This window comes from Diabrotica undecimpunctata, chromosome 7 (genome assembly GCF_040954645.1).
Source record: "Diabrotica undecimpunctata isolate CICGRU chromosome 7, icDiaUnde3, whole genome shotgun sequence".
NCBI classification, from domain to species: Eukaryota; Metazoa; Arthropoda; class Insecta; order Coleoptera; family Chrysomelidae; genus Diabrotica; species Diabrotica undecimpunctata.
The window spans coordinates 149,634,534-149,662,291 of NC_092809.1; the positions used below are offsets into that span (position 1 = coordinate 149,634,534).

At 30.6% G+C, this 27,758-nt stretch overlaps 1 protein-coding gene across 1 annotated transcript; it reads right to left on the reverse strand.

Annotated features, from left to right (window-relative positions):
- Window positions 1-413: 413 nt before the first annotated feature.
- LOC140446032 (CLIP domain-containing serine protease B4-like) lies at window positions 414-27,758 on the reverse strand. Its single transcript, XM_072538535.1, has 6 exons — window positions 27,611-27,758; window positions 22,963-23,018; window positions 16,970-17,145; window positions 9,768-9,946; window positions 3,576-3,800; window positions 414-634 (listed from the first exon to the last, which is right to left on the reverse strand). The coding sequence occupies exons 1-6, from the start codon at window positions 27,672-27,674 to the stop codon at window positions 471-473; spliced, it is 864 nt and encodes a 287-aa protein (XP_072394636.1). The 5' UTR covers window positions 27,675-27,758; the 3' UTR covers window positions 414-470.

A 27,758-nucleotide genomic window follows, 5' to 3' on the forward strand; every position in this document is an offset into this window, starting at 1 on the left:
TATATATATATATATATATATATATATATATACATATATATATATATATATATATATATATATATATATATATATATATATATTGTATAATATATATAGATATATATAACTATATATATACTTTTTAACAAAATTCTAAATATTCTTTTTTGAGAACGACTTCCGGAGTGGAAATAGAAACGTCCAGCTTTGTACTCAAAGAAGTGATTATACATCTTTGTTATAAACGCAATATTTAACTTGAACATGTCATTAAAAAATAGATTCAGAACCTTGTAGAAAAAACGATGAAACGACTTTTACACATGTTATTACAAAAAAGAGTCCCAAAGTATGAGGCTTTCCTCTATTTATATTCCACTACAAAATTGGGAACCTCAAAAATTATTTGTAATAAAAAAATATACAATGCATTCTTTTATAAATAACATTTTATTAGTCAACACTCATCATTTAATACAGCATATTTATTAATTTTTAACGTTGTCGTGTATCCATTGCAAATAATTTTTCACTTTGGTGAAGACACTGGGTATGTCTGTATTACACCTAGATGGCCCAAAGGATGTAATACCTTCTAACAACCAGTTATTTTCAGGTTTCCTCAATCTAACTAGTGCACCACCCGAAGAGCCTAAAAGCAAAAAAAAAAGTCTTTTTTATGTGTCTGTAGAGCTGCTTTCATTAATTCTAGAATTTTGTGATGTCGAACCTCGTCAAAAGCCTTTACAAAATCGATTGCAAAGTTGCATTCATTTTGATTTATATCTTAGCATATCTCTATAAATTAGAAACAAATTTAGCTAATTTTAAAAAAGATAGCTCTTAAATTATTAGCTTTAATATGCACAATAGACAGTTCCGAATGAAAAAGTCTTGCAAAGGCTTTTAAAAGAAGCAGAACTGAATAATGAAAAGGTAATAAAACTACAATACTTTGGCCACGTGATAGGAGAAACAAAATTTAAGCTTCTCTAGAATAACATGCAGGGACAGATTTTAGGAAAACATAGCGTTGGAACTCAAAGAGTAATTCAATTGCTCGTCCACCAGCGTTTTAGAGCAGCAGTGCCTTATACGTAAGAAGATGGAACCTTAAGAAGAAACGATTACTGTTTCAAACAATTACATTTTGAGAAAATGTTGTATTTTAACAAACGGGTTAGTAACAAACCTACAAGTAGAACTCAGTTCCGCCAGCAAACTCTATTTTTATGTCTTAGAAGACATAATGTATCTCGTAACAGTTGGGTGCATGACGTACAACGGGTAAGCATATGTAGTAGACAAAATAAAAACTTAAACAGATTTTCTAAAGGGATAAAAGTCTAATAGAAAAATTATGCAGATACCAAAAGACCTAACGATGACAAACCCGTCATTTTCATATCCCGTTAAAAACTGGTATTCTTTACTGAAGATTTAAAATATTCATAGCTTTTTCACGAAAGAACGAAAGACAGGCTTAAAGTTGCCACCTGACATAAAAAACGACTAGACCAAAATTCTTATAAATATCAAATAGAAAATTCTTATAAATATCAAATATCAAATTAACAAGTTATACATATGTAAAGAAAGGATAATATCCACAAGATCTAATTAACTGATTGACAGAGGTCACTCAAATATCAAAGGCGTATAAGCACCAGAGCAGAGAGCAAAAGAAAAACCCACCATGTAAAAAAATTTCAACAAACAATAATTCAAAGTAGCAGTAGTAAAAAAAACGGATGAAAAAAAGATTTTACTTTTAATGATAAGCTAAAGGATTCTGTACCGGTCTTCTCCAAGATCATATCTTAGGCACGGAATTTTTATTTTAACAGTTTTCAATAACAAATAAATAGCGTTTGATCTATTTAACACAGCTTTGTTGGTCTGCCTCGCTGTCAAGGATATTCAGAGCATTAGTCTATGCATCCACATCGCAAACGCCTCTAGGCGATTGATTGTATCCGACTTAGGAGTCCAGGTCTCGATGCCATATAACAACACTGCCAAATTTATCATCTGATTCTTTTTTAACGTAATTTTAGGTTTTAGCTGTGGTTACAAAATATTGAGTTCATTTTTAGAAACGTTCTGCGAGCTACATCAGTTTTGTATTTGATCTCTTTACTTGGGTCTAGTTGGTCTGTAATGTTGCATCCAAGATATTTAAAGTGAGTAACTCTCTCAATCTTTTGTTGACTTATATGTGTAATCATAAATTTTGTCTTAGAAGCATTTATTTTTAGACGCACTTATCCTGTTGTGTTTTTGCAATCCAACAACGTTTAAAGATCATGGAGACTATTGCATAATATAACATTATGTGAAGAATTGTGTGGGTACTTATAGGCAACCAACTGTACATAGGTCTAAATAAAGTGGTGTAAAATAAGGATTCTAATAAAAAGCCCTTTATGTTTTGCAACATTTGGTACCTGGAAAATGCAAAATAGACATATGTGGAAAGTTGTTCTTGAAACTTTGTTGTTGATGGGTGAATTAGGAAATAATATTTTTGAAAGTGCTATTAAGTAAATACAATAAAATAGACTACTGTCTGACGCCTCTTTGAATGTAGTATTCGTCAGTTAATCTTCCATCGACTAGTATGACTGATTTCCTACTTTTAAGACAAGTTTTCTATGATACGTAGGTATTTTCATCAACGCCTTTGGTTCTTAATATGTTCAAAAGCTTTCCATGCTTTTGCCTATCGAAATTCTTGTTATAAACGATGAATGCCAATCAAAAAGCTTACGGGAGTGTACCACAACAAAAACTAGCAAGCTTTAGACAAAAACAAACATCTACGCAACTTTAATCAAAGCAGTACAAGAACTCTACAAAACCAACACGAGCAAAATATAGATAGTTCAAGAGATATCCAAAGGGTTTGTGGTAGACAACGAACTCATATAAGGATGCTGCATGTCCCCGACTTTGTTTAAGATCTACTTTAAGATCGACTAAGCAAGCGCTGAAGACGTGTCAAAGGAAATGTAGTGCTATGGAAATCTCTTTAAACGAGCTCATATTGTACACACTATTTTTGAGACCACCAAATATGCTTGGTTTAGGACTACGAAGATCTAGAATGTATGGCACGCAAACTTATTCAAGAATATCAGGATCTGCCTGCACGAAAGCCATTCTGTTCTTCAACATCTGTCATCTCTTTTTCAATTTTGTTTTTTATTATTTTTCCATACAGTCTTGAGAGTGAATTTATTACACTTAGCCCCCTGTAGTTTGAACAATTCTTTCTATCTCCTTTTTTCTAGATGTTGTTAATATGTGCTTTTGTCCACTCCGGTGGTAAGTCGTGTCCATTATAGAATAAGTAATAAATAAGTAAATAAATAAGTAGTAGGTGATATAATAAATAGAACACTACATTATAAACCAAGAAAAGGTATAAAAATTAAGTTTTATAAAACTATTAACATAAACATTTCTCGCTTGCACATCAATCGATGACGCGATTGTACTATGGTTATTTTCTGTTAGTAAAAAATAGCATAAACTTTTATCAAAAAAATAACAATAATTAAAACATATTACTTAAATCTATAATTACTTACTTGTACAATTGCCATCGGGATAGTCTCCTGCACATAAATGTGAACCAGATAAGCTGACATGCCAATTGTTCCAATAATAATATTCAAAACACTTTTGTTGGTCGCTAATGGTAAGCTCCGCTTTCAGTTTATCAATGCTGTTCCTAGGCCATCCTACCTCAAATGCTTTCTCTCCAGGTTTTGCTAATTCGTTAGGTTTTGGTAAGCAAACTGGTGAAATGTTGTCTAAAACGTATAATAATTATTCCTTAATAAAGTGGTTTTTGCAAAGACTGACTAAAATCCTATTCGGTAACTTAAATTGTTACAAATAGCAAAAAGAGCTAAATGCTTCATGCTAAATTCTTCTTGTACTACCTCAAAAATGTATAACAAAACATTTTTCTTTTTACCCGTAACTCCAATTGAAATAAAAAATACAATCGATCAACTAAAAAATAAGCCTAGTACTGGTATTGATAACATTTCTGTAAAAATAATAAAACTGATAAGTGATCATATATCGATTCCTTTAACCCATTTAGTTAATCTCTCAATAACAACTAACCAATTTCCATCCATATTTAAAATGGAAAAAGTTATTCCAATCTTCTTAAAGAATGACCCTCATGATATTTAAAATTATAGACCAGTATCTGTCCTAAGCATAATTTCAAAAGTAATAGAGAAGGTTGTATACAACAGAATGTTAAATTTTATAGAAGAACACAATTTAATAACTCCAACCCAACACGGCTTTAGATAAAAAAAGTCAACACTCACGGCTGCATGCAGCTTGTTTGAACGTATTTATGATGAATTAGATAGTAGAAACTACGTGGCAGGACTATTTTTTGATCTATCACGTGCTTTTGACTGCTTAGACATAACATTGATTCGCAATAAATTATATAACGTTGGTTTTAGAGAGATATTTCTAGAATGGATAAAAAATTTCTTAAGTGACAGGAAGAGTGTTGTTAAGATGAAAGAATCAAGCTCAAAACCATACACGACAAATAAAGGAGTACCACAGGGATCTGTGCTGGGACCAATATTATTCCTAATTTTTATTAATGACCTACCAGATTGTCCTCCGGAGGCGTGTCAGTCGGGAGCTGACAGCCGTGCCGGACGCATCAAGGAATTTGGAGATTGGTCAAAATACTTGGGAATTCCAAGTTTGGCCAAATCCAAATTTCTGATTGACTCGATGCAGGGAAATTCCACTTTTGCTACGTAAAACTTGTTGCTTCCGTAAGTCAAGGAACACTTAGAGATATTTCTGCATTTTTCCTATATCTTATACTTTGTACATTTTTATTGTTTTCATCCTAAGTGTTGCTTCCGTAAGTTAAGAAACACTTAGAGATATTTTTGCATTTCTCTTCTATTTTTTTATTTTTTGTATCTTTATTCTTTTCTTTTTTTTATCCTAAGTGTTTCTTCCGTAAGTCAAGAAACACTTAGAAATATTTTCTTTGCATTTTCTTGTTTTACTAAGTTATTTCTTCCGTAAGTCAAGGAATACTTAGAATATTTTATCTACCTTATTTTCTGTGTTAATCTGCTATTTTGTAACTGTTCCGTTGGAAACTTTGGAACCGTTACCTATAACAGATATTTTCCACAGTAACTGTTATTTATAACGGTAACAGTTTTGATCATTTTTGGAGCGACAAGACCAAGATGGTAAACACCAGGTCCGACTCCGGAGATAGAAAGAAGCCCGTAGAGCCTTTGATGGGTCCCACAGGCCCAAATGCCCCCTTTCGGCAACATGGCGCCCAACGTGGGCACTTATAATATCAATGTTTGCTGATGACACCTCGGTAATAGTCTCTGCACGTACACTCGAGGAATTAAAAATGACAATGAAGACTGTTGTGACTGCTTTATACCCTGGTGTAATATTGACAAGACGCAAATTATTTATTTTCATTCATACCACTCATCTAAATATGACTATATCTTAACCATCCATGATAGAAACAATATGTTATCTTTCACTCACTCTACAAAGTTTTTAGGTGTATTCATTGATTGTAATCTCAAATGGTCAGAGTAAGTGAATTCAGTGAACATGAAATTGAATAAAGCTTTTTATGCTATATCTAGCATTAAAAACACACTACCCATCTCGGCATTAATGAACGGTTATTATAGTCTTGCTTACAGCTACATGTGCTATAATGTAATTTTGTGGGGGAACTCAGTAGATAGTAACAAGGTGTTCATTAACCAAAAAAAAATTATCCGTAAAATTTTTAATTTGGACTATCAACAGTCTTGTAAACCAGTTTTTATTAAACATCAAATTTTAACTTTCTACTGCCTATATATCTATAAATGTTTACTTAATGTCAAAGGGGAAATCAATACATTTCCAGTAAATTCAGACAATCACTATTACAATACAAGAAGTGCTGAATCTTTACGAGTTCCTAAACACAGAACATTCAAATTTCAAAATTGCTTCAGATATATGGGACTGATCTTATACAATCATTTGCCAAAAACTGTGAAAGAAATACCACTTATCTCTAAATTAAAAAAAAATGTTAAAGATTTACTCTTAAGAAAAGCATAAAATTCTATAAATGAATATCTTGAGGACAAACTGCAGTAGCTTCATATTTTACTTGTAAAAATGTTATTTTATATATTTTATGTTTTGTCAATTTTTTTTTACACTGTGAATATTGTATTATACACATTAATGTTTTTTATACTAAATTCTGTAGTGACGTATCCTATACATTTATTTTGAATGTCTTAAAGAATCAATAAAGATAACTATGACTATAACTAAGTACAATCTTGAATGTATAAACTAAAAAGTCATATTTAAAAAAATTAAAATTACAAGTTTAATACGGTAAACTAAAATATATAAAATATTAAATTATGTGTGTTACAGGCGAATGTGTTATTGTGATTGTTAAGTCAACATTACTGTTAAACACCTCCTAACAGAATGTGGAAACCATACAGTTAACAGACAAAATAATAATATTTCCAATGATTTAAAAACAGCATTAGGTGAACATTTACATACCAAAAACTTAATTTGCTTTCTTAAATGTATAATTTAATATATTGTAATAATTACACAGTGCTAGTCAAAAGTCCGTTCCCACCCTCGTATCTCTTGAACGGTTATACTTAAAATAGTGAAATTTGAAGGGAGGTAATAAACAGACGTAGGCTTCTTAACTAGTCATAAAAAGTGACGTAATCGTGACAGATGACGTTACAGCGCCACTATGACAGATAATTTTAAATATGACCCTATAGAAAGTGATACCTTGTTTGAAAGGTATTGAAAATACCTATTAAACCATACTAATTTCATTTGAGTTTAAGCTCATTTCGATGAATAAATTAAATAAATACTAAAATTGTAGTTTTGCATTTAATTAATAAATATTAAAACCTCCGCCTATGGTTAGTAGTCAAAAAGTTGACGTTTTTCAATTCTCTAATTGTTTTTACGTCAACGTCAACTTTTTGACAATTAATCAGAGGCCAACGTTAGAATATTTATTAATTAAATGCGAAACTACAATTATTTTAATACTTTGTTTTAATTTAAAATGATTTTGAAGAATAAATTAAATAAATACTAAAATTATAGTTTGGCATTTAATTAATAAAAATTCTAACTTTCCCTTTTGGTTATTTGTCAAAATGTTGACGTTTGTCAATTCTCTAGTTATTTTTAGTTTTTTAAAACTTAATAAAAAGCTTGCTTCATAATTATTGAATTAATTATTGTAGCTACCAAATATTTGTAAAATGTTTAAATATAAACCGGTTTTATGTTATAACCGGCATTAATTTTTTGTTTCATTTAAACACCTTTTTTAATACTTTTTTTTTATATAAATTTTCTTTAAATTTAATACACTTGTCTCTACAGAAAGTTTCATATTCGCTGGAATTTAGATCTTTTAATACAGCTTGGGCACTTAACTGGTTTTCTGTTTCGAGAACTTAACGCTGTTTTGTTTTTAGTAACTTTTTCAGTAAGGTCTCGTATAATGGGGCAAAAATACTGCGATTAGCTTTGCCACTTCACCAGATGGTACAGCACTCGTTCATCACCAGATCCATTCCACCGAGGTATTAGCGTCGCCATTCTACCAGGCTCGATCCCAAAGCATGGTGCAGTACTCTTCCATGTGTTAAACTACTAAGGGACCTGGTATCATACCTACTATCAGCAATTTTCCATCCAGCAGCTATTCGACAAAGACAGCCGTGCAAGTTAATTATTTGTTTGTGCAATTTTTTTTCTTTCTTTGTTAATAATTTATTTAGCAAATTTGTACAGGACTTACTGTAACGTAGAGGCAGGTGTATTTATTTAAATAAAATGTTGACATAATAAAATGATTAGCTGAAGTAGCTATGAGACGAGAGTAGAGATCTCCGTGCTTGTCTTTATAGTAGTAACAAGGAGATACTTTAACTAAGGTTGACTTCCTTACGATCCTTAGTCAATCCTGAATTTAAAACTGGTATAACCTGCATGATTTAAGACAAGAATCCAATTAGAAACAAACGTCTCTCCTAAATGGTAATAGTCATTCTTTAAAGCCTAATCTTAAACATATATGCAGTCTATGCAGAAAAGATACGGAAAGGCTTGTTAAGCTAAACGTCCAACTTAAAATTTGCAATTTAAAATCTACAACGGGCTTCTTCTTCTTGTAGTTCCTTCTCCTATCGGAGGTTGGCTATCATCACAGCTATCCGTACCTTATTGGCGGCTGCTCTAAAAAGATATAATGAACTGCAACTATACCACTCTCTTAGGTTTCTCAGACAGGAAATTCTTCGTCTTCCTATGGATCTCTTTTACCCTTGATTTTACCTTATGAGTATTATGACCCTTAATATCTCATATTTTGCACCTCTGGTAATGTGGCCTAAATATTATAGCTTTCTTGTTTTGATGTGCTTTATGACCTTGCAATCCTTTTGTAGCCTTCTTACAACGGGCGAAAGAAGATTATTACGAGTATACAAAAAGAACAAAAAATATTTGTACTTGGGAATATATACATGTAACAATTAATGAGAAATTGATAAAGAAAGAAAAGCCAAATATATCTAAACCAGGCAAATCATTATACGTCGCAATTCGTATGGACAGGGGAAAAGAACTTTAGAAGATAGAATTGTTCTTGAACATCAAACATTAAAATTAGACTATACAACCATAATGAGATTATTGGTTAAGCTTCACAAACTAATCGGTATAGACTTTAAGTGTAAATGGTCGAATTTGGATAATCAAATCAATTTTTCACTGATGGTCGCAAAGTCACAAGATGAAAACAAAAAAGAATGTCTAGAAGAGGCTGATCTAGATATAGATACCAAAGAAATGAAAAAATTTAACTAATTAAAAATTTCTGGTTGATGAGTGATAGTAGTAATCATCATCCAGCCTCAAGAGTCCACTGCTGAACATAGGCCTCTTCTTCATGTTTCCAACCCTCTCTATCTTGCGCCGCTCTCATCCAGTTTTTATTGAGTCTTCTTAAATCGTCAGTCCATCTTGTAGGTGGTCGACCGACGCTTCTCTTGTCTTCCCTTGGCCTCCATTCCAATAACCTCTTTCTCCATCGCCCATCTGTCATTCTGGCTATATGTCCTGCCCATCTCCATTTTAGTCTGGCTATCTTCTCGATGATGTCAGTCACTCCGGTTCTTCTCCTGATTCGTTGGTTATTCTGTCTCGCAGAGTTATTCCTAACATGGACCGCTCCATTCTTCTCTGTGTGACTCTCAGTTTGGTAGCTGCTACTTTTGTTAAGGTAAGTGTTTCTGCTCCGTACGTCAAGACTGGGAGGACGCACTGATCAAATACCTTTCTCTTTAGGCATGTGGGCAGCTCACTTTTAAAAGTTTCTCTCAGTTTTCCAAATGCTGCTCACCCAAGGCCGATTCTTCTCTTCATTTTATGAGTTTGGTTATCCCTGCCAATCATAATTTCATGTCCCAGGTATTTATATCTGTCTACGAGTTCTATTTCTTTCCCACCAATACTGATGTTCTGGTTGGGTACCAAATTGGTCATGATTTTTGTTTTCGAGATATTTATATTTAAACCTACACTTTCTGTAGCCACAACGAGTTCCTCTGTAGTACCCTGTTAGTAAAGACTTCTTAAAAGTCATATTAATATTACACAGTACTTACCATTGAATTTAACATCTTCTTTTAACCGAATTAAACCGATGTCATCATGGGTAACGTCATTTTCGTTTCCATAGGCTGGGTGTAAAATTACGTTCTCGATATCAACATCGACGTAACTGTTACTGACACAATCTTCCTCACCGGGTAAGCAGTTATGATCTCCTAGGCGAATCTTATCTCTATAATATGAAATTAACGTGATTAAAACTAACTAGTGTATAAACTGTTATACTAATCTATACTATTATACTAAAAATTTCCCAGAAATAAAGTAGCGTTTTAAAAGTTTAGAATATGATGGATGAAAACTTAAAAAGTGCAGTAAAAAATTTCTTTATGGTATCATATCGCCCGCTGTCGACGTCATCTGGAAGGATAGCTTGTATTTAAAAACTACACGGAAACAAATTTATACTGGCTATAATACTGGCTTATAGAATAGTACATCTTGCACATCCAATCATCGTATTATGTGGTATGTGTACATCGGCAGGGGATAGATCTACTTTAGAATTAGCACACCTGCCCACGCGAGCTCATGGATTTCCCCAGCTTCCCATCCCCGGGGAAACCATGTCCAAACCCAAAGCATTCCCATCTCCACCCTTTTCTCCTCCTACTTCCAAACCAACACGCACTAGCCAAACGTGGCGTTTTAATGGCTTAAAACCTCAAAAGATATTTTCGATAAACGACGAAACTACTGAACGGCCCTTAGTTTCCGATGGCTCCAACACCCCCAAGCAAGGTAGCGGTTGGAACAGGTTTGGAGGAGAGAGTTTTAAGAATCCCTGGAAAAAATCAGGCTACTACAAAGAGCGACAAATGCAAATTACTTTATACAATGTTAGAACTCTTATATCAGAAAGAAGATGATGGAACTGGAGGAAGAGCTGAAAAAACATAAAATGGGACATCATCAACCTTAATGAAATAAGAGGGAGAGAAAAAGCCCAAATTACTTTTAAATCAGGACACATATTACATTTTAGAGGTGAAGAGAACACTTCAAATGATGGAGTAGGATTTGATATATATATATATATATATATATATATATGGAACAGATCCAACAGATCATTCTTCAGGTTGTTCCTTTCAATGTTCCTTTTATTAAAAAGTATGTTGATGACATTATTATGTCGTGCCCACAAGGTTTACAATTTGAGCTCTTAGACATTTTCAATAGCTACGACTCCCACATTCAATTTACTCTTGAAAAAGAGGATCAAAACCAATCTGTTACTTTTCTCGACACAATGTTTATTAGAGAACTGAATAACATTATTACAATTGATTGGTATAGAAAAAAGTGTAACTCTGGATGATATCTCAACTACCACTCTTACCACAAGTCAAGCATGAAAATTAATCTAGTCAAACAAATGACCACACTAGTTTGTAAACTAGCTGACCCTGTTTTTAGAAAGAAGAATCTCAACATCCTTTTACAGTGGTTCCTAGATAATTCTTACCCCGAATCCTTACTTAGAAAAATCATCAAAATTAGCTCTGATTCCCACTCACTGACTAACAATATTCCTAATATATCTTTTGTATCACTTCCATTTATTAAGGACGTCTCTCCCAAATTGACCAGAATTTTTGCTCAATACCTACCAAATGTAAAAATTGCTTATAAAAGCACTCTAGTTGTGGGATCTTTGTACAAGTCATTGAAAGATAAAGTACCAAACTTGGATGTTGTCTACAAACTTAATTGTTTGGGCTGTGAAGGTTCTTATATAGGTCACACCTCCCAAAAAGTTTCGAGCCGCTTGACTCTTCACAAGAGTGACATTAGGTTACACCCTGATAGATGTTCTCTAGCCACACATGCTAACACAACAGGGCACTCTTTCGATTTTCCAAATGTAAAAATCCTATCCACGGAGAGCAATTATTTAAAAAGATTGTTTCTCGAGATGGCTTTCATTTTTCAAGAAAAAGAAACTATTAACAAAAAGACAGATACCAATAATTTAAGCAACTTATAATCATTATTGTTAACTTTGGATAAACACGAATCTACTAATACAGACAATTCATCATCAACAATATAAGTTTCATTATATATGAGATATACACTACCTATCCTACTTCTTCTAAAATAAGTCTTTTTACCTTTTCTGTTTCAAGAAGTTCAGCGTCTATCAGGTATACTATTACCTTTACATTGTTATCATTAAGATCTAACGTTCTATCGTTTTAAGTTGGCAGTAACGAATTCACAACCAATTCTTTTGTTTCTGATGAGAATGTTTATAACCTAAATTTTATTTTATGACATGTTCTGTAATTCTTTTAACATAATTTTATTTAAGTGTTCATGTATATGTGTTTTAAAGTGTTTTAAATATGTATTTGTTAAAGAACGTTTTCTATTTAAAAACAATTTTGGATAGTTTTCGCCATCATTTGTAGGGGTCAAATGAGTTGCTCATTTCATTTGATAAACATCACGACAAATAACCTCAATTAGTGTAAGATGCAAAATAATTATTTTTCTGTATTTTGTACTAATTTTGTTTATTGTAGCACCCTGATGATGCAAATAAAGATTTGCGAAAGCTTGGTTTACTAAAAAGAGTACTTCTTTGTCCTATCTTCCGCTGCACACCCAAATCTTTGAGTTTTGTATTCTATTTGATCAGCGTTGATGACAAGCGTTTATCGCTTTTTCACTATATATATATATATATATATATATATATATATATATATATATATATATATATATATATATATATATTGTTATGATATGTTGAATTAATGTAAGAAAACTACAAGTTGCTCTTATTTACCGGCTAGCTTTATGAAGATAAAAATATTTTTTTTTTTAAGTTGATTAATTTGTAATATTGATAAATTTAGAAATGCTTTTAATAAAATTTATTGAACGCCTGAAAATATAAAAAAAATTTGACAAACATTGATTCTACTCACCTTGTATTCTCTAAATCTCACAGGATACTGCTTTTTTTTATGCAAAGTGAATCTTTTCTATTATTGATAAAAGAAAATTTCGTTGGTTAATCTAAAGTATAGAAAGAAACGTGCTGTATATTGAATTTGAATTTTGACTTATTTTTCTTAGAACATGCAGACTCTTAACTCAAGCGAGTTCTGTGACCTGTAGTGCTTGATAAAGAAATACAAAATTATATAAAGCAAAAATCACCACACAAGAAGTTTTATTTTTAATGTACTGTGCAATTATTCACAAGTGATTTAAATATTACACAACGATATCTTGTATAATATATAAAAAATTATTTAAGATTCTTCCAATAAATAAGCCAATACTTAACCGTTTAATACTAATATGAATGGATTTAGATTTATGACGTAATACAATATTGAAGTAAGTTTATGAAATTAGTGTTTTGTGAAGTTGCAACAAGAAATACTTGATCTAATACGTGTTTGTTTGTCAAAGTATTTATAACCTCACTTACTATCTTTTTAGAGCGAAAACAAAGGTTTATAATCCTTCAATTTTTAGTTTAATATCGATTAACTGTTTTGTTTAATGATTTTAGTAAGCAAAAGAAACGGCGAATTATATTTGGTTAATATTACAAAAGCGATAATAAAATTTTTGTGAACTTGACTTCAAATTAAATTTTTTTTTTTTTTTAACACAAAGATGATTTAGAATGATATAGGCTGTTTAAAAAGGTAAGGTTATTTCTAAAGAAATTTCAAAACTTGCGTTTAACTTTATTAAAGTTCACTTTCGTCTTTCAGATAATCCCTTCTCTAAAATTTTATGGAAATCTTCAATAACAAAGATTGCATCTTTCAGTGACGTCTTCTAATAGATTAGGGCCGCAAAACTATCAGAATTATCTCTCCAATGGTTGAGAAATATTTATAAGTACCCAAAATGAATTTTAAATGATCTTCAGTCAAAAATAAACACCAAACGGTCTCTTTATTCAGCGAGAATTCAAATGAGTGGAAAAACTCACCTTTCTGGTAGCTGTTGACCTCTTTTATGATGACTGCTAACAATTCCCTTATCGGAAAATGCACTGTTAATCTGCAGGCTCTGCTGAGATTTGATCAGAAACGATGGTTTCTTATCGGCAAGGCAATTTGAATACACTCTGTTACAATTCAGGACTTTTTCAAGGCTTTTAAAATACTTTAGAAAAATTGTGTCTGCTGAAAAATCAAAAATTTTCTGGCTTCTTCGTAACTATTGATTTTCTATCTTTTATTTTTCATTGCTTACCAGATCTCCAAGCATTTTGACAATGTTTTTAAAGATCTGACAGGATTTTTGTATATTTTTGACATTTATGATTAAAATAAAAAATATTTTAAATTTTAATAAATTGTTAAATCTTGAGAACTATATTGACTTTTGAAATGAATTGAAACAAATACTAGAGAATTTAAGCTTTCTTTTGACATATAATTTCTACAACAAATGATAATTTAAATATTAAAATTTTTACTAACAAATTTGACATACACCAATTTTAACATGAATTAGTTGCTTTTATTTTGCTTTTATTTAATTTTAAAGCTATCTGAAAGCACTTTTGATATTGAATCACTGAGAATTGTCTTCAGATTACCTGTCCATTAAAGATTATATCATTCTGAACTCTTATTTATGAGCTATATCCTATTTCACCTCCTAACACGTTTTATCTTCCGAGCTCTATCCATGTTAACTGTATGTTTACTAACAAATTGAAACTTCTTACTTTGTGAATAAATGACTTAAATATTTTATCTGTTTTAGGACTGTTGAAGATTCTATTGACTTATATTAATATATTGTATATATTGTATATATTAGAATTTAGATTATAATAAAAATTGAAATTAATTAATAAATACAAATTTATGGTTTTTATTTCCACTCGATCCGAAGTGGTTTGATATTTGCTTTTTGTATCTTTATGTTGTGGCTATATTGGCTTATTCTGTAAGTCTCTCTTACATAAATAATATAATATATATAACGAACAATAACTTAAGTTTAAATCATAATCAATTTCATGATCAACAACTGTTTTTGGTTTAATTTTTTTTTATATATATATTTTTTTTTATAATTGAAAAGTGTTTATCAACCAACTATAACTCAGTGGCTATAATAACTCACGTATTAAAAGAATCTTATTTCGATTATGCTAAATTTGTTTATAATAAACCAACTGGTTTTAATTATAATAATAATAAAATTATTTTGAAAACATTAATTAAATCTGGTGATACAATATAGTCGTTATTGGTTTGTTACATTATGTCTGTAAATTCTGCTTATTTTTGCTTTTAGTTTCTTTCTTATTGTTGAATCTAGTTTCAACTATTAAATTAACAACAATAATACAATTGTTTGAGTTAAATATATATGTGGTATATTCAATATTGTCATTTTGTTTTATGTTCATACTATTCATATAAAAAAACTGTTTAGGAGCTTTAATTTCATAACAATATATATAATATATATATATATATATATATATATATATATATATATATATATATATATATATATATATATATATATAGTTGAATTATCATTATAGGCCCGAGGATTGTATATCTCATCTCCAATTAAATGCAAGATATAACCTTAAGGTAATCCAGACATAATATGGTCCAACGACTACCCACTCGGATGAAGAAACTGAAAAATTTTCTGAGGACTTAGAAACAGCGTTACATGCCAAATCAGCATATTACATAATAATTATGGGCGACTTTAATGCAAAAATGGGGTTTAAACAAGATGATGCAGATGATAGCAATAGGTAAGTATGGCAATAGCGAGAGAAATGTACGAGGGCAAAGATTGCTGAACTTCTTACACAAGAAAAATTTGTTCTTGTGTAAGAAGAAGAAGAAGAAGAAGAAATCAAAGACATCAAAGTACTGAACAAATTTTCAATAGGAAGCCACCAGAGATTAATTCGAGCTAAGATACTATTAAATATCAAATTTAAAGGAAAAAGATGATCCTAAAAACAAGAAAAAATAAATGGACTCTCCCAGAAAACAACTACGTGTATGAAGATACACTAACCAGACATATACAAGACTTGACACACGAAATAGAAAATGTAAAGCAAGCAAATGATGGCATAATAAATGCTCTAATAGAAACGGAAATACCAAAGAGTAAATAGGTAAAAGAAGACAGCTGACGGAAAAATACGGCTCCAACTACACAAAAATGAAGAAATTAAAAAAGATATCCACCGGTCAATCCGAAAAGATGCAAGAAAAAACAACAAGTTTTGAGCCGAAATGCGAACAATCTTTTTCTTAACGTGCCTCATCCATAAGGACATTGGCGATCATCATGGTCCATTTGACTCGATCTGCAGCCGTTCTGAAGTTCTATTGACGTGTTTTCCTACTCCATTGTCTCATATTCTTCAGCCAGGACGTGCGTCTTTTCTCTGGTCCACTTTTGCCTTCCACCTTCACTTGTATGACCAGCCGCATCAATTCTTATTTCTTGTTTCTTATTATGTGACCAAGGTAGCTTATTTTTTCTTTTCTTTATAGTGTTAAGTATTACTTTATCTTTTTTCATTCTTCGTAGCGTTTCCGCATTTGTTATGTGTCGTGTCCAAGATATTTTCCACATTCTTCGATAACACTACATTTCAAAGTTAATGAATTTTTTCTCTCGCCTCTATGATTGTCCAGGCCTCAACTCCCTACAACAGGACAGAGACCACGTAGCATCTCAATGCTCTAGTTCTAATTTCGATGTTGAGTTTTCCATTGCATAATATTGCTTTCATCTTATTAAAATCACTTCTAGCTATCTCAATATGCCGTTTTATTTCCGTATACTTTTTTAAAATCAACTCATTTTTATCGATTTAAAAATGTGTTACATTAAAATAAAACGATGACGTCATCACTCTAATGTGTATCACATTGTATATTGATATTTTATTGTAAAATGCAGAACATAAATTTAAAAATCGACGTGTTTTAGATTTTTTTTAAAAATGCTTTTCATTTAGGACATATCGGAATAACACTGTATAACACTAGTTAAAATTTTAGTGTATACCAGCGCTATGTTAAACTAATCGTATACTTTACATAGTAAGTAAGTTTTATTTTGAGTTTTTAGTAGATGTAAATTTTTTATATAAATATTGAGAAAGTGTTTAATGTTAGTACGGTACGATTATATAACATATTAAACTCACAAATTTCCTTTACGTTCTAAAGTTTTGTCTTCTATACACAAGCCAGCAGTCAGGATATACCTCTGGTTGATCAAGACTCCATCACAAAAAAATTTACCGGGATGTTTGCTGAATGAAACTCTGGCTATCCAGGGAAATTCCTTATTTCCAACAAGTAAAGATGAAACACCTTCAACCTTAAATCAGAAAAATGTTTTTAAAATAGCTTAAAAAATTAAACTGTATTAAACACTTTAAATTAAAGTTAGTCTTTAACCTTAGATAATGATATTTAAAACGCTAATAGTAGACCAGGGAAATAAGCAAAAAAACTACCCTGTTTGTGACACTGTACCGGCCGGGCAAACGACAGTTGTTTTGAGTAGTATGGACCTCTGTAACAAAAATCTACATGTTTCCTGCAGTCGATTTTTTTGGACTTAATTAGTTATTAACAAATTAAGGTCAAAAAATAGAAAATTCATGCCATTTTCGTCTATCAGCAAAAAGTGGAGCAATTTAAACAAATTTTACAAGAAAAGAAAGTTTTAAGTCGGTTTTATGGCGTGTTTTAAATGTTTCTATCTATCTATCTATGTTATATAAAAACTTTTTTCAAAATAAATTTATAACATTTATATTTCATGGAATGCTGTGTCTTGTAGTCCTTAAAATATGGTTAAAATTTCAAAGTGACTGGTCGAATAGTTTAATAGTTATTTTATTTGTTTATCCCAAATAAATTTTTTTTGCAACAATATAAGTCCGAAAATTATACAGTTTATAAAAAAATTAAGAAAATTAATTTTAAATATTGCAAAATAATTTTGCAAAAACATGTCGATTTTTTGCTTATAAACAATTAGAATAACTTTTTAACCATTGCCTATAAGAATATTATTTTTTATATTAAAGAAGTTTGGATTTTTTTACAAACTAAAAAGAAAAAAATGTGTCCTAAAATAATTTGGGACAAAGTTAGCCTCTTTTTTATATAATTCATAGCAGCTTTATTTATAACAATTAAAAAATCTTATTTCTTTCATTTAGTTAAAAGCACATACTTTATAGTTTTAATGTACCAAATTTTAAAAATATTGTCCTTTAATGGAATCGTCCACAAAGCTTCAAAATGTGTTCTTTAAAATCGGCCGGCTTAGAAATTCGCTGGAGTTGAGCGGAGGGGGAAGGCGCTGTTAACCGTATCTCTGGTCCTTTTTTATGTATTTCAACGTTTTTTTTTGAACTTGTATGTACTTTTTGCGTACATTACGAATATACATTATTTCAATAAATAAATTGTCAAATAAACCACCTAAGTTGTTAAAAAAACTTTTTTTTTTCAATTTTTTTTTAATAATATTTAAGGTAAGTTTGAATGTAAAATAGAAATATTTATGATTAATGTATACTTCTTTAATAAAATTGTTAATAATTTATTAATAATTTGATATAAATAAAGTTAGAATAATTTCTTTTCATGCAAATTTTATATATATACTTATATATTTTTTTATCTTATCTATGTAAATTTATCAATCTATTTTTTACAATATTGTAAGTAAATCCAATCTAATACATCCAATTTTTTCATTACAATAATTGCAATTATTCAAATATACATTCAAACATTATGTTATTCACAAAATTAAATTTTTACATGTTGTAAGGGACTCCGCTAGTGCTTTTGCAAAATTATTTTGCAATATTCAAAATTGATTTTTTTAATTTTGTTTAATGTTATTAATAGAACAAGTCTTCTTCTTTTATAAACTACCCTTACAATTACTAAAACTATATAATTTTCTGACTTATATTGTTGCAACAAAAATTAATTTGGGATAAACAAATTACATAACTTTTAAAATATTTGACCGATCACTTTGAAATTTTGGCCATATTCTAAGGCACAACACTCCATAACATATAAATGTTATAAGTTTATAACATTTATAAAAAACCGAAATTTTTACTTATTTTGAAACTTCCCAAGCAACAAATAATATAGAAACATTTAGAAAACGCCATTTTGAAAGTTTTTATATTACTTAAAAGTTTCTTCTCTTCTAAAATTTATTTAAAATGCTTCACTTTTTGCTGATGGACGAAAAAAGCAAAAATTTTCCGTTTTTTTACCTTAATTTGTTAATAACGAATTTAGTCCAAAAAATCGACTGCAGGAAACATATAGGTTTTTGTTGCAGATGTCCATACTACTCAAAACAACTCTCGTTTGCCTGGCCTGACGAGTATCATAAAAAAATACTTATTTCCCTGGGCTATAGGTATCAAATTATACATTATTAGTATATAAGCACAATATTATTGTACCATTATAACTAAGTAGCGACTAAAATTTAATAGCAATTTTTAACACCAGCTCCAAAGGCCTAAAGTATATTCGACCACACATAAATATAGTTGCGGCATAAATAAAACAGCGTAATTAATAATTAATTAGATTATTTATTTATTTATTTAATAAAAATATTATACATTTTATTTCTTTAGAACGGTAATAATATTTGAATATTATATAACTACATAGTAATTTTTGTGATGCTATGTATTTTCTACCCTTTTATATGGAGTCGAAGCCTGAAATATTGATTTCCCTATCTCTATATAGTGATACAAACGTAGTCCTTCTACTTTAGAATTATTAAATGCTACGTTTGGTCAGTTCTTCTGTATGAAGTTAAAGTCTGGACATTAAAATTAAACAACATAAGGCGAGTAAAAGCCTTTGAAATGTGGCTTTGTCGCAGAATGCTCAGAATATCATGAATACAACAAATTACGAGTCAAAGAGTAATCAATACCATAAATAGAGAGGTAGAACTTATAACTACGATTAAGAAAAGCAAGACCTCGTACTTATGCCACCTAATCAGAAATGACAAATATAACCTGCTACAATTAATAATTGAAGGCAAAATATATGCCGAAACGGAGTAGGCAGAAGAGCCATATCATGGCTTCGCAATATCAGAACTTGGATGGGCAGGAATCAACAATTACTAAGGGTGACACAGAATAGAAAACATTTTGATGTAGTGATCGCAAACCTCCACAAATGTTTAAGTGTGAAAAATCCTTTGGTTTTCAGAATAACTATTACACAATTTAATTTATTTTTTTACAAATGAAAATCTGTTGAAATAAGCATCTGAATAATTTTATTTCGATCAAGAACAATATGTTGTCTCCAATGATGAAATGTGTGTTCCACAGCCAAACAATTCTAATGTAGGAAAGTCAGTTATCTAAAAAGGAGTTACATATTACAGATCAGACAAAAGAATAAGATCTAGAGGATAATTTGTAATCTTCTTTTTCAATGTTCACTTTTATATCTTAGAAAGTTATCCATAACTATCTAAATAGTTATTTTATAACTATTTCTAGAACAAAAGGTAATAATTGCCCAGAAGAAATTAGACACATTATTTGTGAAAAACGAAAAGTTAGAAGCAGATGGAAAGAGACTGAAGCCCTACTAGGTAAAACAGCCTATTCAGAACAGAAAAGGCCTATTCTATAAAATTTACTAATGAGAAATCCATATAGGACCAGGGCTCGAAACAATATTCTAAAAGCAAAAGTATTTGCAGAACATTTACAGGCGACTTTCCAACCAAATGATGAAGATCTTGAAGACTGGACTGAACCAGAACCAGAAAATGAAGTGTTTAATAATATTTAAATAAACATAAATCCCAAGAAAACACCTGGCTTTGACCTTATCACTGGAGAATTACTAAAACAACTACCAAAAACTTACTATACTAAATACTAAAACTTAATTAATCATATCAATGCATCATTTCGGTTGAAGTATGTACCCAAGATGTGGAAACTCTGTCTGTTTTTCAATGTGCCTCAATTAAGTTGTCGTTCCATCGTTTTCGTGGTGTTCCTACTAATCGTCTTCCTATTGGGGAATCGCCCCTTGTCGTCTTTACTACTCTATTTTTTGTCATTCGGCATAAGTATTCCGTATTTAGTTCTTCGACTTTGATTTTTGTTTGTGTTGGCGCCGCTCTCTTGGGTGGGAAGTATTTCACGATGATTAATATTTTACATAATACTAGACTATGGTCGCTACCTACATCTGCTGAGCTTAGTATTATGTAACGACCTTACATGTATTATTTTCGATGGATGTATATCTCTGTTGATTATAACATAATCTATCATAGATCCTTGTCCACGGGTGTTATTAAATTTATATTCGTAATGGTGTTTGTGGTCAAAAAATGTGTTGTTAATTCTTAGTTCATTATTCGTGCAGAAGCTGATCATCAGTTCTCCATTTTCATTTTAAACATTCTCGTTATGCTTTTGTTTAATGCCGGGTATTACTTGATTGCTTATTCGAGCGTTAAAATCTTCTTTCCTCTGACTTGATCTTCTTCCCTCTGACTCGAAGTTGGTCATAAAACGCTTCCCTTGTTGTTTGAGGCTTGTTATTTTCTGGGCCGTATACTCCAATGATGTTCAAGTCTTCATTCTCCATTCTTGTCTTTGCTGCTACTATTTTTTGTTATAGGTATTGGCACTCTTTGATGTGATTTTGGTACCTTTGGTGTATTAGTAAGGCTACACCTTTTTTAGCCCTATTTTCTTTTGCTACTCCACTGTAGATTAGTATGTATTCACCTAATTTTGATTCACCTTTTCCTTTCTTTTTTCTTTCCTGTGAAGCACAAATATCTATTTCTTTTTCTTTCAGCACTTCTGATCTTTAAATCAGGAAAATCACCACAAGAAGTATCAACCTATAGCCACATTTCAAAACTTCCCTTCATGTCAAAACTGTATGAGAAACTGCTGCTTAACGGGTTACAACCAAGTAAAGAAGATAAGAATTTGATCCTTACCCATCAATTTAAGGGGAAGTCATTCGACAATGTACCAAGATCATCGACTTACTGGTCATCGAAAAACCTTGAGAAGAAATACACGTTTAATCCACTGTCTTATTGGATGTGGCACAAGCTTTTGACAAAGTTTGACAAAAGTCACTATTTCACAAAATAGCAGTGTTACTACCTCAGCAATATTTTTAAATTTTAAAGTCTAATTTGACAGACATGTAATTTAGAATAAAACAAGAGAAGTGTTACTCTGATCTAAAAGCAAATAAGGCGGGAGTAACTCAAGGTACCTCAAGGTAATGTCATTGGACCAGTGCTGTATCAATTGTACACTAGCGATATATCTGACTTTTAAAATTATACAATGGCTATCTTTGACGATGACACGGTAGTTATGGTAGTGGTAGATAACCATGAAGGAGTTATTGTATTGACGTATATTAATCAAATTTTCACCTGGACTAAAAAAATAGCGTGTAAAGTTAAATAAGAACAGATCCATTTATATCAACTTCACAAGCAAACAAGATACTTATATCACTCTTAGAATAAGCAATGCTATGTTTCCATGTGCTAACACAGAAAAATATTTACTGGATTTTGGACCTATGGCATACAACTTTGGGGACATGCCAGTAAAAGCTACATTAAAGTTATACAGCGATTCCAAAATAAAAGGGTTTCAATTATTATTTTGAAAATGGATTTTACCTGGTTCGCTTTCAAGGAAACGTTTTTCAGAATTAATTTTTTTGACAGTAAATAAAGAGTTGTACCTATAGAATGGCCTACGAGGAACTAGTTAAGCTCAATATGTCATTTTTGGCAAAATGTGCAAAAAATGCTTTAGCGCGTTTTTCTTTTAAGCAGGTCGATTATTAAAAGATCTATTTGAAACACAGGCCTGAACTATTATTATCAATCAGGAATATAATACTAAACCCGTAAAAGTATTGTTTTTATATCAAAGTAACCAAACAAAGCAATTTATTTGTATTTTAAAAACGATTTTGGAGCTGGAAATCTAAAATTTAAATATAAAAAGGATAACTAAATATCCTCATAATTTATTATAATCGAGAGGATTAGCTTGTGATTGATAATGGCTTTATAACAAATTAATAATGTACTTACTGAACGGCCACATTCAACATCAGGAATTAGTGGATTACTGACAAATTCACTTTGCACTGCAATAAAAATATTATTTGAAATAAAAACTAGGGCCTAATATAATTGAGTTATAAGTCAATTTTTACATGGATTTTATATCACAATAGTTTTATTTTATTCATTAAATAACATTCTCTCATATTAAATATATTAATTCCTATACTTTTTCAAGAACCCAACTTTCCACCTGTGTCTATTCTCCATTTTCCAGGTACCAAATGTTATTGAAACATAAAGGGCCTTATATTAGAATCTATTTCATCACACCACTTGACACTGTATAGTTGGTTGCCTATCTATAATCACATAATTTTCTCACCACAATTTCATCTCACATGCATAATTTAAAACAACAACATTGATGGTTGATACTGTTATAATTTTTTATTTATATTTCAACTTTCACAATTTTAAATAACGTTAGCTTCTGTCTTAAATAGACATATACAGTTACACTAACTGCTCTGTCACAACTTCCGTCATAACCTGTCAATATTGTCATTTAAATCAGTTGCTTTAATAAAGTCCTCGTAGACATACCGTCTCAGGACTTGCAACTTAATGTAGAGTCATATGTCGCCATGTTACCCATTCAACGGTAACTTTACCATCTTAATTTTAAACAAAACATAATGTAAACTAAATTTCATTTAGTAATTTTTAAAGGGTTTTTACCCCCATATTTAGTGGCTACATTTATGTATTAACCTTTAAGTATTAACCACATTTTACATTAACCTTAGTCAAAATTTAAATTATTTCAGGTTCTTTTTAATTAAGTGGTTAAATACTTTTTAGGACACTGATGATGGAATACTTATTCCGAAAACGTTTTGTCTATTTAACATAGCCCGACTGGGTTTTTTATATACCTTTTTATAAAGGATTTTCTTGAATTTTTTTTTAATATATGGTATACAGCCAACTACAGGAACTTAGTTTCCTTGTGGATATTAGAGAGATAATCTCAACTAAAAAGTGATGGTTCGACAAATCTAGACAAAAATATGCTAATAGGAGAATTATAAAAGTTCCCACTGTGTAATAGCAATGGAATTTCAAATATAAAGGAAACATATTACAATCAACTGCTAATATGTAAAGAGTGCGAACGTGAAAACACTCGATAATATTTCCGCGAAATCCGACCAGAATAATATTAAATTTTCTGTTCGTGATATTTTTGGTTTTACTATTTCTTTGTGCTCTTAATACATCAACTACCATTCTCCTAAAACGTCAAAACGATTATTTAATTAGAGATCTTAATACTTAATACTTAATACTTAATACTTAATACTTAATACTTAATACTTAATACTTAATACTTAATACTTAATACTTAATACTTAATACTTAATACTTAATACTTAATACTTAATACTTAATACTTAATACTTAATACTTAATACTTAATACTTAATACTTAATACTTAATACTTAATACTTAATACTTAATACTTAATACTTAATACTTAATACTTAATTAGAGATCTTAATAAAAACGTTAGACTTGAGGCGAGAAATTGCCCTACCCGATATTAGAAAGGTTAATCATATTTACAGATTAATTAATTCATAATAAACACAGAATTCCTTAAAAAGTAAAATTACATATTTTTTCTTAGGTCTTCTTGATGCGATGATAGTTAAATAAGAAGCGATCAAAAAGACTGTTTTTGACACAAGTGCCACGATCCACTGTGTACGAACTAATAAAAGACGATAGTGTTGCTAAAAAAGAAAGGATTCTGGTGCCCATCGAGTATTACCGAATTTTCAGTTATTAGCTATACGGTAAACAATATATCATATGTATTTAGTGAATAACTTACCAACTTTAAATAAACTTTTGAGTGAATTAAGAAACAAAGAAATAATCCCCGAGTGTCATAAAACTATTTTTTGGAGGTTTTTAAAATCTAATGGTTTTATGTTTAAAATAGTGAATAAACAGCAGGCAATTATGGAATCCAGCCATTTAATAAAGTGGAGCTTCAATTATTTGGAGAGTCTAAGGTCTTTTAGAAGTGAATGGAAGAACTTGTATTATTTGGATGAAACTTGGTTTGACACCCACGAAATAGTTAAAAATGTTAGACCGTTGGTCTTCATTCACCAGAATTCTGGACCTTTCAGATTTCTAGACTCATGGTTCAGAATTCTTCAAAATGTAACGAAGAAAAAGAAAATATGTTAATTTACACAACACTTGAGGTATTTACTCCATCTCAAATTGTTAAAGTCCGCAGTGACGTAGAAACTTTAAATAACACGGTTATACCAGAACACATACAAACAGAAGCACAACAACAGTTTACTAACACAACATTCGAAGTTTTTAATTTATTATTTAAACCAAAATTTTCAAGGTGAAAATGATCCAGTACAAAGAGAAATAGAAATTGTAAACAATAGTGTAATTCATAATGAAAAATCTCAAGAAAAAGAACAGCAGTTAAATACAATGACAAGGCACGGCGTCAGGTGTAACCGACAAAAGAGGAAAGCATTCTAATCATAAGAAAATTGACAGAAGCGTCATTAGAAATGATATAGAGAGTTACAACTCAAGTATTGCTCATTACAGAAGAAAACGTGCACCAAATCGCCGATACCTCCCAAATGATATGACCATTCAAAGGATGTATGATAACTTTAGACGAAGTGAAAACTTTTTTGCCTGTTATTACGATTTATATAGAAAAATTGTTAATGTACTCAATATAAGTATCATTTACGAAACTCGGTCATGAAGAATGTAGCATGTGCTTCAAGTTTAAAGAACATGATAAAGACCACAGTCAGGAAAACTTGTCATCAGATTGTTTGGTTTGCGTCTGTTGGAAGAGCCGTATTGCAAAAGCTACAGAATCAAGACAATTATATAAAGAGCATACAAAACTACAGTCATCCAATGACACCATGTTCTTTTGTGTTGATCTTCAAAAGGTCATCATGTTGCCACGCATGGATTCCTTTAAAGAAGTCATGTGTACTTGAAGAATAATAGTATTTATTGAAAGTTTTGTACCTATTGGTACTAAACGTAAGACCTTAACTCTCGCGGTATTGTGGCATGAGGCAATTAGTGGAAGAACAAAGGAAAACATCCTAAATGCCTTTTACTCGTTTTTTTACCATTTCAGAGATGTAAAACATATTTGTATTTGGCTGGACAGTTGCTCAGCACAAAATAAGAACTGGACTTTCTTTACCTTTTTGTGTATATTGTTAATTATTAGCCGGAGATTTCTGTCGAAGCCATTTTTATTTCAAACCAGGTCACACTTATATGGCTGCTGGCTCCTTTCACCATCAGGTAGAATTAGCTATGAAGCATAGTGGAAAAGTGTACGATTTCCAAGATTTTGTTATGTATGTTCAGGAAGCAAACTTAGGGAAAGTGGAAACAAAGGAGCTTAGTGGTGAGGATCTTTTCGCTTGGAAAGACTACACTTCTAAGCCAAAACTTAAGCATCGTGGCAACGATACCGTTTTGTATCTTACAGACATTGTAAAAATAATAGCTAAGTGAGGCAATACAAATCTACTATATTCCACTGATTACCAAGAATCTAATACCAAAGTGCTAAATTTCTTACAAGCTAAATATATCGAGAACTTTCCAATGCCTGAGAAAACTAAAGGGGTAAGAGGATTTAATAAAGCTAAGACAAAAGAAATAGTTGAACAATTGTGCCCTATAATGCCATCTAATCGCCGTGGATTTTGGTTAACCATTCAAGAGTCAGAGGAGCCAGATTTATTAAACATTGACTGACGCTGAATTAATTATACAATCAATTTTTCCCTTATGTTACTTAGTTTTAAGTTATTTCATAACTTTAAATTTTTATATGTCTATTCATTTTTAGATATTACACAGTTCTTAAAAACATAAGTTGTATTTTCAATAAACCTTTTATGTTCAGTATGTATATAATTAGTTAATTTTTAAAGTAAAAAGCTTTAACTGCCTATACGAGGGAGTTAGGGCTTCTTAGAATCTGATATGTCAGCATTCAACTTTAAAATAAAAAGACCTAAATCCATTTTTTTTCCTTAAATATTAAATACTCTTATGTTAACGTTAAAACCATAATTTTAACATTGAAACAAAACACATTAGATTTATTTAAAAATATCAAAACTGTGATGCTGGAGAAAAAATATTGGTTTTTCTTGTCTCCTGTAAAATTTTGTTTTTTGGAGATAGTGTATTTTAGCTTATGAGGGCAGAGCAGGTGACTTTGCACACCACATATTTTTTTTATAATAAAGTAAGCGCTTCTTTGTGTTTTAGTGTATTTTTTGTAAAAAAGTAGTCAATAACTCAAATACAAATAAATAAAGAAACATACTTTTATATAATCAGAATACTGAATTCTACATTTAATCTTCGAAAGTGAGTCAAAGTCACCCGAAATTACGGTATATCTATATTTAAAAACAACACTACAAAATCCAATGCTAATCCAATAAAAAGCACATTATAGTCCAAAATGGAATAAAAAAATTTAACCTAAAACTAACTACTAAAAAAGTAAATAGTAGAAAAATAATTTTTCAATATATTTAAGGTAGTAATAACGTTTAAAATACTCACATGTATTACCCACAAATGTACACAAAAACAAAGTTAAAATAAACGTAAAATTTCTTTGATTCATATTGGCAGATATTTTCTCGAGCGACTTCTCTTAACAACTATAAATAAAGACGGAGCCGATATGAAACGGTAAATTTTAAAATAT